Here is a 13804-nt window from a genome sequence, read left to right as displayed (position 1 = left end):
CACTCATAAGGCTTTAGGTAAATACGTTGTGGGTTCATTTATTAAGACCAGGCACATGAGAACAGTTACACATAGGTATAAACCTTGCAGGAATCAGAGCTGTGTGTGTGCTCTTCTCAAGCAAAAGTGAAACTAAGACTGGATTACATGACACATTTCCCTTCTAGTGATGTCAGGCTGATATCCTTTAAAGACATATTACAGCATCCGCCTCTCTTTTTAAGGATACTTCCCCCCACTCCCAACAAAGAAATATAACTATTTACAATAAATGTTCATGTTTAGTTATCATTACATAAGTGCATAGAACTGATGAATCTATGAGTCTCTGAAGTGTAAAAATAATCTGCTGGTATGCCCAGATCTTGTGATGGTAGCTGTTATGATCCCAGATAATTTTAATACTGGAAAAGTTAGATCCCAGAGTGAAACCTGGCTTGATAGATCCTAACTATTTTTTAGAAGCTGTGGAGAAAGGTTACTGAACAAATTCACAGGAAGCTGCTGATGAAATTTTAGCATAAAGAATAAAACATTTATTAAACAAGAACAACTTAACTGTATTACACCAGATATAAAGGTTGGAAATATCTCAATGCAAACACAAGACACTTAAAATTCCTGCTATCCCTTTACTCCAGCAATTTATTTCCAGGCACATAAACCAGTGAAGAGTCCCCACTAGCTTGACACAAAGGCTTCTTGATTGGGACTGGCACAGTGGCAGACGTTTTTTTCTGGAGAATTCCTAAACATTCACTTGATGCTTTTCACCCAACTCAGATCTCTCCCTGAGAGACACCCAAACCACACTCCAAACTCATTGTTTCTTCAACTGCAGAGCAAACAAATAAGTTCCCTAAACTCAGTCTTGAAGCAGCGCCTCTGCTAAATTTTACTGAGTTCTATAACTGACCACAGTCAATTACTGTCCCCAATAGGCTTGTCACTTGGCTACTGTCCCTAGGCAACAGTAAAGTTTTATCAACATTGTGTTTGTCATGAAGATATTAATATATATTATTGTAAATTATTTTTCTTTTAAAATAGAGGTTTAGTCTGTGGGTGTGTCTTAATTGGATTAAAGACAGCTAATCTGGGTGCTTTGATGTATACTAGTTTGAGATTTGCATTTGCATTTTGTTGAACACAGCATTCAAGAAAAGGAGTGAAATCTGGCATCTAGCTAGCAGAGACCAAGCAATCTGTATATTACTAATAAAATTGGTACTATGAAAGAGGTTTTATTGTTAGAAGAGGTGGAGTTCAAGGGGATTGGCGATATAATGAGAATTTTCATTCAATGAGATGTGTTGGGTATAACAAATAGCAGTTTTGTGTGTGTAGGGCAGAAGCAATGTAAGATCAAAGCCTGTAAGCCTACCACTGTGTCTGCAAAGGAACCAAAGTGAAAGGGACCTCATTTTGAACTTGTAAGATGAAAATGCTTTGCCTGGTGTCTGCTTAAAGCCTATGGGTTGCTATTGCCTTAGTGGGGATTAGTCTGGGAATTTGTTAAAAGTTACGATAATAGTAATTTGTAGTTGTGTGTATACATCTAACTTGTGTAAATTAATAAATGTCTCATGTAGTTTGATATAAAAACCTCTCGAGATCTGCTGGTCTGATTCCTGAATTTGGAGCTGTATCTCAAACATGCCACTTAAACTATAGGTTATGAAGTTATTTAAAGTTTCCTTCTGGGATTTTTCAATAACTCAGCTTTACCAACTGCTGGGTCATAACAATGTTTTACTCCCCACATTCAGTATACTTTTATCCCATCACTTTAACTTAAGGGGCTGTAAAATCTTACTAAAAATATATATATATGCAAACCCAAAAGACCTGACCTGTTAGCCTGGAGCCTATCCAGACTCCCAAGCACCAAGGCTCACAAATAACTTAAATGCAACAAACCATTTTACCTTTCTTAACACGCAAATTTTATATTATTCATAACAGTAACCTTGTCTGGAGGTTTCTTTAATTGCTCACAGTGATCTGTAGGATTATCATTCTTGGATGTTGTTCCTGGCTGCAGTTGGAAACTTGTCTGAGATGCAACAGGATGCTATGGCAGAGGAGTTGGAATGGATCTGATTTGTCCTTGGTTATGCCTCACCATTGCGCCTTTGTGTGTAATAACTTCATAGGACTTTGATTCTGAACAAATCCTTGTCACCTTGGCTTGTTGCCATGAATCTTCTTTGGGATCCTGGACACAAATTTGTTATCCCAACTTTAAACTTGGCAATTTTGTATCCGCATTTTTATCCAGCATATTGGTCATCGTCCCTTGTAGCTTTAAAAGTTGCTCTCTGGTTTCTGAGAGAATTGAATAGGTAAGACTAAGTAAATTTGTAAGCACTGGTCTGCCAAATATGAGCTCTGCCACTGATAAAATAGTTGCACTTAAAGGTGTTACTCTCAGCTGTAACAGTGCAGTGTGCAAGTCCTGTTTGGTCTGTCCATATTTGAGAATCAGGGATTTCACAGTGTGTATCATCCATTCAGCTTGTCCATTAGACCTACGGTAATGGAGAGAAGATATAGTGTGATCGATATTCCATTTCTCACACAAATCCCGAAATGGCTTACCAATAAATTGTGGACTGCTCTTCATAATGATCTCCCTAGGCACACCAAAATAAACTGAAAATAGCACTTAAAACAGTTGTGCTTGACGCATTGTGCAATTTTCAAATAATGGGTTACTTGGTAAAATAGTCGATCTTGATCATGAAGTCAGTGCCATGGACATGAAAGAGGTTGGATGCTATTTTGGACCAAGGATAGTTTTGAACCTCATGTAGAATCAATGGTGCTCTGTGCTTTTTTTATGATCCATTCAAGGGATGTGGGCTTTGCTGGCTGGGCCAGCATATTATTGCCCATCCCTAGTTGTCCTTGAGAAGGCGGTGGTGTGCTGCCTTCTTGAACTGCTGCAGTCCATGTGGTGTAGGTACACCCACAGTGCTGTTTAAGAAGGGAGTTCCAGGATTTTGATCCAGCGACAGTGAAGGAACGACGATATATTTCCAAGTCAGGATGGTAAGTGACTTGGAGGGAAACTTCTAGGTTGTAGTATTCCCATCTACCTGCTGCCCTTGTCCTTCTAGATCGTAGTGGTCATGGGTTTGGAAGGTGCTGTCTCAGGAGCCTTGGTGAATCCCGGCAGTGCATCTTGTAGATGGTACACACTGCTGCTACTGTTGCCTTGGCACATGCTCTTAACATGCCTCGCACTTCTTGATGTCAGGTATTTTTCATACCCGGCCAATAGACTGTCTCTTTTGTGAGTCTTCTTGTTCGATGTATGTACATGTGTGAGTGATGAAATTGTTGAAGAATATCGGGTCGCAAAGATTCCAGTATGATGACCTGCCTGCCTTTAAAAAAGACTCCCTGGGAGATGCATAGCTCAACCCAATAAGGCCAAAGTGGGCTTCTGGTCATGGACATGTTGTATTGAATCAGGCCATCCTTCAATGATGGTTTTCTACAGTTTCTGTGATGTGGAATCATTTACCGATTCTTCTTGCAGCTGCTGACATTTGCATTGCACAACATGTGCCAGATCAATTGACGGACTCGCATTGTCTTGCAAGTGTAATGTTGCGGCTCCCTTGAAACTGGCGAGTTTGTCTAAACATTATGGATATTTCAATGTTAGGTCATGAACTGAGGTGATGGGAGCAGCTTCTGAGGTTGATCTGCCTTATGATGTCTGACTGATTCCATTGATTTGTCAATAGCGTGAGGTCTCAACATGCCAGTAGACCTATAATCATTGGATCTTTAGTTTCCACAATGTGACAACCAGGAGGATTGATTGTACCTGTGCTCCAGGACTATGGATCCTGCACCTGGAATTAGTGAACCATTGTAAGCTGAGAATTTCACGGCTTCTCCATGGCTTTCCATGTCTATGGATTCATGTCTTTTAGAATCGCAGAGGTCTGATGTTGGCACTTGGCCATGTATCAATCTTAGCCAATAGCAAATAGTTACCAACTTTCTTGGAACAGATAAGTTGAAACTTGGCAAACACTTCAGACGGCGTGACTGCAAATATGTTTTCCACGAGGTTGACGATCTTCATCTCATCGTGCACATCATCACCATTTTCTGACTTATCAGTCACGTCATGTATATGTTTCTGATGGGATACCGGATGGTTATTCTCATTACGTGAAGGTAGCTGTTGTGTATGGTCTGTGTGGATCAGTGCACGGCTCTTTGTAGCTGCATCTGCCTTTGTTCTACCGCACTGCCACTGCCAATCACACTTTCTGCCGCATGCCTTATAGTATTGATGAAGTGTTCAGCATTTCCTTGGTGCATACAGAAGCTACACCTTCCACATGTCTTGCTAGGTGTTCTATATCTTATTAATATATATATGTAGGGCATCATCAATACAGGTTGCTAAGGCCCCAGAATTGATCATCGTGGCACTCCTTTAGTGACAATCTGCCAACTTGACAATGTTCCATTTATTCCTTCTCTCTAATTCCTGCCCTTTATCCATGCTAATATATTAGCGCCAACTCCATAATCCCTCATCTTGCATAATAACCTTTTATGTGGCACCTTATCAAATGTCTTTTGGAAAACCAAATATACTATATCTATTGGTTCCCCTTTACCTACCCTATTAATTACATCCTCAAAAATCTTTTAACACATTTGTCAAACACAATTTCCTATTTCACAATAGTCTGAACATACTATGATTTTTTAAGTGCCTTGTTAAGAATTCCTTAATAATAGATTCCAGCACTTTCCCAACAGTTGATATCAGGATAACTGTAGTTAGTAGTCTGTAATTTCAGGTTTTTTTCTATTCCTCTTTTCATGTATAGCAGTGTTACACTTGCTAACTTCTAGTCTGCTGGGACTGTTGTGGAACCTAGGGAACTTTGGGAAATCACAAGCAGTGCATTCACTTTCGCTGCATGCACCTCTTTTAGGACTGCACTTGTAGTCCATCAGGTCCTGTGGATTTGTTAGAGTTTAGTCCCATTAGTTCTAATTTTTTATCTCTGCTGATAACATTAGTTTAAGTTCCTCACCCCTTTAAACTCCTTGGTTACCTTCTACTTCAGGTACTTAAGGTACTTTGTCTCTTGTACAGTGAAGACAGACACAAAATATTTGTTCAATATCTCTGCCATTGCCTCATTCCCCAGGATAATTTCTCCTGTGCTCTGTCTCTAAGGTTGAAATGTTTACTTTAGCTACCCCCTTCCATTTTATATACTTGTGAAAGTTCTTACATCTACTTTTTATATTCCTGGCTATTTTACTCTCATGCTTTATCTATTCCCTTTTATCACCCTTTTGGTGGCGCTTTGCTGGTTTCTAAAACACTCTCAATCTTCAAGATACTACTATTCTTGGCAACATTATGAGCCTCTTCTTCTAATCTAATATGATCTTCAACTTGCACTGGGTGTTATAAGACTGTCATGTTTTAAACTATTTCCTCTAATTCAAGGTATAATGCAATAGTGGGGAGGGGCGTATGACCTCATATGAAGCCTGCCTGGATACAAGCCCATGCAACCTGGTTGCCATGGGGACAGAGGCCCAAGTCAAATCTTATTGAGCGTAAGGTGCCAGCTTTAATACCTTAATACAGAAGAGAAGGCAGTTGTTCTTGCTGCTTACAGACTCCCAGACTCCCAGAGGCAGTCAAAGCTTTGGAGAAGAGGTCTCACAGAGGTTTTACAATGTCAAGCAGAAGTAAAGGGCTACATTTAGGTTAACCACCAAGCAGACAGTTGTTGTGGATGGAACCCATGTTCAAGAAACAATGATTTTGAAGAGTATAAGACCACAAATTCACCAAAGGATACCTTGCAATGGAAAGTCCATTCAAGTATGCTAAAAGAGTTGAGGGAAGGGGATTTTATTTTAAAGGACACTAAGAAAAGAGAATAAACTCAGCACGGGGTTTTGAGTTGTGTTAAGAAGTTACTAAGAAATACTTCCTGTCGAAGGGTCATGAGGACTCGAAACGTCAACTCTTTTCTTCTCCGCCGATGCTGCCAGACCTGCTGAGTTTTTCCAGGTAATTCTGTTTTTGTTTTATACTTTTTCTGTAGTTTAGTGTATTAATTACCTCCTATATAATGTTTAGTCGATGTCGATTTGAGTTTGTTTGTCACAGTGAAAATCTTACAACTTGAAATCTTCTTGTGTGATCGTTGCCTACATCATTAGGAAAATCATATCTCTTTTTGAAGTTATTGGTCTCTATGAGATCATGACAAGTAAGCGTTTGTTGAGTTTTTTTAATGAAATGTATTTTTGTTGAATATTTTAAATTGTTTCTTTAAATGTTTCCCTCTGTTTATTTATTGCCATACCTTTTAGTCTAGTACCCAATCAAACTTAGTCATCTTTCCCCTCATATATAAGAAATTGTCCCTGTTTAAGTTTAAGATTCTTAATTAAAAAAGAAAGAAAATTCCAGAACAACAAAGCACAACAATCAAAATGTTAAAATGAAAAACAAATCAGAAAGAAAAATGCCTTTATGTAGCACCTTCCATAACTTCAGGCTTTTCCAAAGAGTTTTACAACCAATGAAGTATTTTTTGAAGTGTAGTCACTGTTGTCATGTGGGAAGCACAGCAGCCCGTTTGCATATAGCATGCACCCACAATCAGCAATCTGATAATGACCTGATAATCCGTGCTTTAATGATTAGTGAAGGGATATATTCTGGCAGGGCACCTCTATGCTACTTCAAAATTGCCCTGAGATCTTTTACTTCCACTTGAAAAGGCAGGTGGGTCTTCAGTTTAACATATTTGAAAGACAGCACCTTTGACAGTGCCAGACTCCCCAAGTACTGTTATGTCAGACTAGATTTTATAGTCAAGTCTTGAGATTTGAACCTATTCTAACTCAGGGGTGAGAGTGCTCCTACTGTCACCACAAAGGTGATGCATGATGTGTCAGGTATACCTTTCATATTATAATGATACTTGAGTTGGAAAATTCTGGAAAGAGAGTTGAGGTCAAATTTCTGGTGGGTGAGAGTGAACATTATGGCAGCTCTTTTTTGCCTGAACTTTTTTCAGCCTGTCATGATTTGTGGGCTACTTGTGAGCAGGCAGCCTCAAGTTTGGAAGTGATGGCATGTGATGTTATTTCTGAATTTATATCCATAGCAATGCTGGGCACAATGAACACCATTGCTTCCCCAGCATTCAGTGTAGCTTGAGTCAGAGGCTCAACATGCAGGCAGAGCAGTCAACTGCACTGGGGAAACTGGCCCATTAAAATAAGGGTTTTGGAGGTTTCTTTGGGACTACAATTATTTCATTAGAAAGTACGATGCAGAGATTATTTAATAATATCGTGTGCCTTGAGATTTTATCAGTAAATTTCATTTTGAAATTTCATCCCCATCTTAATTAAATAAAAGTGTGTAAATCTTTGATGAAATAGAAGATGGTATTCATTTTTATAGTAATGTAGGCAAGCCAAAGGCTATGTGAAATGCTTAAGCAGCCAGAAACACTCATTACTTCTACAGTGCCAATGAAATGTAATTGAACTGGATTGAATGATGCTTACTCTCTTTGGGACCAGCCTCTTGGGTCTTCGATTTTCACAGCTTCAGCTGGACATTCAGTAATCTCGTTTTTATCATTTAATTTGTTCAATATTTTTTCATCGGCTCCATTAGTTTCTGACAGAGCAGTGAGATTAATTTCCTTACTTGCACATTTATTACCTACTGACCCAGATTTTAAAATTTCATCAGTGTCCTTGACTTCAGTGCTGCAATTCATTTTCTTTGTTACTCTACGCTGATCTTTCATTTCATCTGATGACTGAATTCCTGGCTGGTTCTTCACTCCCTTTTGGCTTTGAGAGCACACATCTGCTGCCTGAAAATAATCATCTTTAATTCCTATATTGCGTCCTTTCTCAGTTCCTTCATCTTGGACTGGTTGAAAATTGCTACAGCTGGAGACTTGAAGACAGCTTCCCTTTTCTCTTCCTAAGCTGCAATTCTTAACCTCAACAATTAGTTGATTATTTTTGGAATTACTAGGAGGTGTTTGAAGGTTTCCTTCAACTTTCCTACTTTCCTCTCCTTTTGCATTTCCATTTTGCTGGACAAGTTCTGAGTTGGATAATCCCCAATTTTGTTCCGAGGCACGGGGTGTTTGTACATCCTCATTTGTGCGGCAGTTGATATTATACAGATTGTTTTCTGCACTTTTAAAACTTATGATAACATGGTTTAGAAAGTTATTAGTCCTTTCCAGGTAATTGAAATGAGCGGCACTTACTGTAAAAAGATAATTGGAAAAGCAAGAATTAATTAGACAATTGATATTTGTTTCCCATAATTAGAACATAAACCATCGATTTCCATTTAGCTGTTCCTGCTCTTCCACTGTAATTTCACTGGAAGTGTAATGGAATAGGATCAGCTGTCAGGAAATTTCTGGCCACACTTCCTTTTGAACAGGAAAGATCTATTTTCTCTGGCAATCCTATTTCACTTTCATCAATCAAAACTTAATTGCACATTCTCATTATATCTTTTCTCCATTAAGAAACATAAACATTAAATTTACTTATATTGTTCCTCTTAACCATCTTCTGGGTAACTAATCCTGCAAATCTATTACCACATGCATAAAAAGTAGTAAACTATCCTTATATCCCACTCCTGATATTCAGTCTAGCATTTCTATATTTGTGGCAGAAGTTCATAAAGTTAAATCCCATTTCAAAGACTTGATTACAAAATCAAGGCTGACACTCCAGCGTAGTACTGACGGTGTGATGCCCTGTCCGAGGCACTGGTTTCTGGACGAGATGTTAAACCAAGGCCTTCTCAGGTTAGCATAATAGATCCCATGATATGCTTTTGAAGAAGGGTAGTGTCTGGACTTGAATATTGCTGAAAAGGGAGACATTTTGATGGAGATTTTCATCTTGCACTCATCAGGACAAATACAAGAATGCCAAATTTCAAACAACCATAACAATTTATATTACAGAAGAAGGGTGCTGATTGATTGGCAAGTCGACTCTTGATTGGCCGAGGCTTTGCCATGGAGAAAGCAATGGGGAGCTATTGGCTCCCAATCTGAATATGTTCAAGCCTTGCAACTTTTTTGAATTATTTGGGAACTTTGGGAGTCTATCATCTAAACAGATTATCTAGTTAATACTGTACTGTTGTTTGTGGGAGCTCCTTTTGCAAATTGGCCATTGTGTTTCCTATCTGATTTCAGTGACTACACTTCAAAAGTACTTCCTTGGCTGAGGTTAAAGCAGAAAAAGATTAAAAACAAACCACGACTATTATGAGTAGAATTCTGTTATTTGAATAATGATCATTGTTTGGCGCATGTTGTGGAATAGTGGATTGTCGCACCTAGAAGGCCCTGTTATTATCATCTGTTAGTCACAGAAGAGGGCTCAAATAAGGAGTATATGTGTCAGGCTTTGTTAGGCCAATACTGAGTAGTGTTATTTGCCCAAGTCTACTCTATTTATATGTTTGCGGTCAGTTTTACAAGGTTGTTTGTGAGTCATCTCCTGTCAGCGAGGTTTATGTTATCAGGCTGTTTACAGGCACAGTGAGTAAGTTGCCATAGTTGCACCGAACACTCCCTAATGTTATGACTGAGTCAGACACCTGTTTGATTTAAATAATCAGTAGCTGAAGGACAGCAGTTTTGGGCAATTTTGCCTGGAATTTTCTGCATAATTATGACATAAGAGTAATCCTATGCCATATTTTTCCAAGGGACATTTGTGAATAACTGAGTAATGCCAAAACAGTGGTATATGAAAACTTCCTCATTAGCTTGCATGCTTCCAAGGTAAGAGCAGTGAAATATCTCCTTCACCATCACTTCACCCCATGTTAAAGACCTGCACTTATATCAATAATGCACAGGTATATGTCTATGTTTGGGCATAGACATTAGGCAAATCAAGGCTCAAGGTCATTTGGTATCAGTGCAACTGAGATTTGGCAGCGATATTCCTTGTGATTTAAAAAATTTCTTGCTGAGATCTGCACTAAAATTGACGAAAGGTGTTCAAGTGAAGTTTCTTAACTCAGAGTAGAATGATTTGCTGACCGGGTTAGATGCAGTAAGCTGGGAGGATCATAAACACCAGCATTGATCTGTTGGTTCTGTTTCTGTGCTGTAAACACTATGTAATGTAAAGTGCTATCAGTCTCAGAGCACCCAAAATGTTTTGTGCTGCTGCTACCCACCCTCCACAAAATATTTAGGACTAAGCAGCTGGAATGTCCTCATTAGGTAGAAACCTAATAATGGAGGAGGAAGGAGAGTAGGGGAAACAAGAGGCTCTGAAGAGTGGCTCAATGGCAGGAGGCACTCACTGACAGAGTGAAAACACCAGTGCAGCAGCACGCTGACTGGGAACTTTTTCAGAGCAGGAATCAACGGTGGAACTACATCTGGTTGAGTTGCTAACCTCAAAAGCTAACACTGAATAATTCAGGCTTTGGCTTTTTGGTTTAATTCTGTTGGAATGAACACCACAAAGGCGAATGTAGGCAAAAGCAGAAGAAGCCCAGTAAGGTAAGTTTTATTTCAGTTTCCTTGTAGCAAGGGAGACCAGAGTGCTGCTGCAGATTGTGAAAGGAAACCAAGGCCTCCGCCTCCCAACCAAGACATTTCCAATTGCCTCCCCAACCATTCACGCACATCCATTTACATTAATACTGGCATGATTTTAATGGGTGGACTGCCTTGTGTGGAAAGTCATTAAAATATCTGCACCTGCTTGCTGCTGCTTCTAGGCAGATAAGCCACTCACGTTGCTGTGTTTCCATCCAGGACTAAAGATAGAGGCCAATTTTTTTAAAAATTTTCTGAGTGGAATAAACCACTTAAAAATTGCTTATCAAGTATCTACAAGTGAATCACAAATAATGGTGATGCTCAGGTTGCAATAGGTAAATGATATGCAGGAAATTTCAGCATAAGTTCCCACAGGCAAGATTGGTGCAGAAACCAGCTTAAATTTCAGTGTAATCTTTGCATAAGTATGATACAGGAAATTTCATGCCATTATCTCACATGCCTGGAGTAAACCTTCTATCATACATCATGAGATGGAATATATGTGCCAGCTTGGCTCTGAGTGAGAAGGTTTGTAGGTTCAAGCCCCACTGCAGGTCTTGAGTGCATAATCCTGGCTGATACTGAGGGACTACTGCATTACCAGAGGTCCTATCTTTTGGTTGAAATGTAAAATCAAAACTCCAACTACCCTTTCAGGTGATTATGTATGCTCATATGACAATATTCAAAGAGGAGAGGAATTCTCTTGATGTGCTCATCAGCATCTATCCTTCAACCAACATCACAAAAACAATGTACTTGGTCATGTATCACATTGCTCTTTAGACATCTTACTATATGCAATTGGCTGCTGTATTTCCCTACATTATAACAGCACTGATGCATCAAAGAGTAATTAATTGGTTGCAAAGCATCTGTGATTGAGAAAGTCACCATATAAGTGAAAATTACTTATTTCTTTCTATGTATTGCAATCTGCTCCGGCCACCTAAACAAAGCATTGTGATTGGCCAGGTGTGCTGGAGCCCTGCCTTTACATTTTATGGTAGGTGGTAAACAGATACTGCAATTTATTACCATGATTAAGAGCTTCCAAAACAAAATCTCTATGAGTAAACTCTAGCTATCCAGATCACTCACTTACCTAAATTCAAAGAACTTAGACATCAGTTGGTAAGAGCCAAAATTAGATTTCCTTGAGCGTGCATATGTGCACTGTTAATGTTTAACAGGCTAAACTGTAATAATTTGTCAGTACAGAGCATTGTTAAGTCATAAAGTCATAGAGTCATAGAGTTATACAGCACAGTAACAGGCCCTTCAGCTCATCGTATCTGTGCCAACCATCAAGTACCTATATATTCTAATCCCATTTTCCAGCACTTGGCCCGCAGCCCTATATGCTATGGCGTTTCAAGTGCTTATCTAAATGTTGTGAGGGTTCCTGCCTCTACCATCCTTTCAGGCAGTGAGTTCCAGATACCCCCGATCCTTTGGGTGAAAAAGATTTTCCTCAAATCCCCTCTAAACCTCCTGCCCCTTACCTTAAATCCCTGGTTATTGACACCTCTGCTAAGGGGAGTCTGCTAAGTTTCTTCCTATCTATCTTATCTACGCTCCTCAAAATTTTGTATACCTCTATCAAGTCCCCCCTCAGCCTTCTCTGCTCTAAGAAAAACAACCATAGCCTATCCAGTCTCTTCAGAGCTGAAATGCTCCAGCCCAGGCAATATCCTGGTGAATTTCGTCTGCACCCGCTCCAGTGTAATCACATCCTTCCTATAGTGTGGCGACCAGAACTGCACACATTACTCAAGCTGTGGCCTAACTAGCGTTTTTTAGAGCTCCAACATAACCTCCCTACTCTTATATTCTATGCCTCGGCTAATAAAGGCAAGCATCCCACATGCTTTCTTAACCACCTTTACTACCTACGCTGCTAATTTCAGGGATCTATGGACATGTACTCCAAGGTTCCTCTGATCCTTTGTACTTCCTTGGGTCCTACCATTCATTGTGTATTCACTTGCTATGTTAGTCCTCCCAAATTGCATCACCTCACTTTTCTCAGGGTTAAATTCCATTTGCCACTTCTCTGCCCATCTTACCAGCCCATCTATATCGTCCTGTAATCCAAGGCTTTCCTCCTCAATATTTACGACCCCACCAATTTTCATGTCATCTACGAACTTACTGATCATACCTCCTATATTCACAGTTAAATCATTAATGTACACTACAAACAGGAAGTTTCCTGCTGCTTGTTCAGCCAGGAATGTTTGTGACAGCGTTGGCTATCTGGGTTCAAGTTTGAAGAATCCTAACCTCCAGTGGCAGTCCCATCTCTCTGGGTGCTTCATTGAAACTACTTGGCAACAGCACTACAGGACAATGTGAATCTGCCTTTCTCAGGTATCAGGTTACCAGGTCTGGCAATTAATGTCCAACTGGCTCCAACCTTCCATTGCCAAAATGCTATCTTGGAATCAAATAGGCAACAAAGTAGCTTATTTACCTCCTCCATGACAAGGAATATGTGCATACATGGCACAAGTGCAAGTGCAAATAAAAACTTAATGCAATAAAACCCTGCACTTACACATCCCACTTTTGCCCTTCATGGTCTATACTATGCAGGATAAATCAAATGTAGAGATGATGGGAGATCTGCGGGGTTATCCCAAAGGTCAAAGAAGGTCATACAAATGGCCCGAGGCAGGAAAATAGTATGAACCTTTCTTGTCATTGACGTGAGATACTTGAGGAGCAGTCAATTGGTAAGGGACCAATCAGGGGCCTCAGAATAGAAAAGCAAAATATACAGATGCAGGAAATCTGAAACAAGAACAAAAAGAAGCTGGAGAATTTCAGCAGGTCAGGCAATATCTGTGGAGACAAACAGAGTTAACGTTTCAGGTCAATAACCTTTCATCAAAATTCTTTTCATCAGAAGAGTACTGATGAAAAGTCCTGAAACATTGAGTGGAATTTTCCGTGCCCGCTGGTATTGGGCATTTTTGGCAGCATGAGCGGACACTATAGTGATAAGGCCAGAAATCGGTTTCACGACGTCTTGAAACCAGTTTGCAATTGTCTGCTCACCCATCAATGGAGGGCCACGGTTCCTGCCATCAGATGTCAGGAACTTTATTGCAAGACATCTGCACATCATTATAACCCCAGTCCATCGG

General features: G+C 39.7%; 1 protein-coding gene across 1 annotated transcript in view; it reads right to left on the bottom strand.

Moving 5' to 3' along the window:
• Positions 1-3600, bottom strand: part of dthd1 (death domain containing 1) — a 51199-nt gene extending 47599 nt beyond the window's left edge. The window contains exon 1 of the mRNA XM_041182825.1: positions 3533-3600. Coding sequence (XP_041038759.1) covers positions 3533-3600 — 68 coding nt within the window. The remainder of the gene's footprint in view (positions 1-3532) is intronic.
• Positions 3601-13804: the final 10204 nt, after the last annotated feature.

The sequence above is a fragment of the Carcharodon carcharias genome, chromosome 1 (assembly GCF_017639515.1).
Source record: "Carcharodon carcharias isolate sCarCar2 chromosome 1, sCarCar2.pri, whole genome shotgun sequence".
Lineage (NCBI taxonomy): Eukaryota > Metazoa > Chordata > Chondrichthyes > Lamniformes > Lamnidae > Carcharodon > Carcharodon carcharias.
The sequence above is the reverse complement of the archived record's forward strand: the minus strand, read 5'-3'. Positions and strand labels throughout refer to the sequence as shown.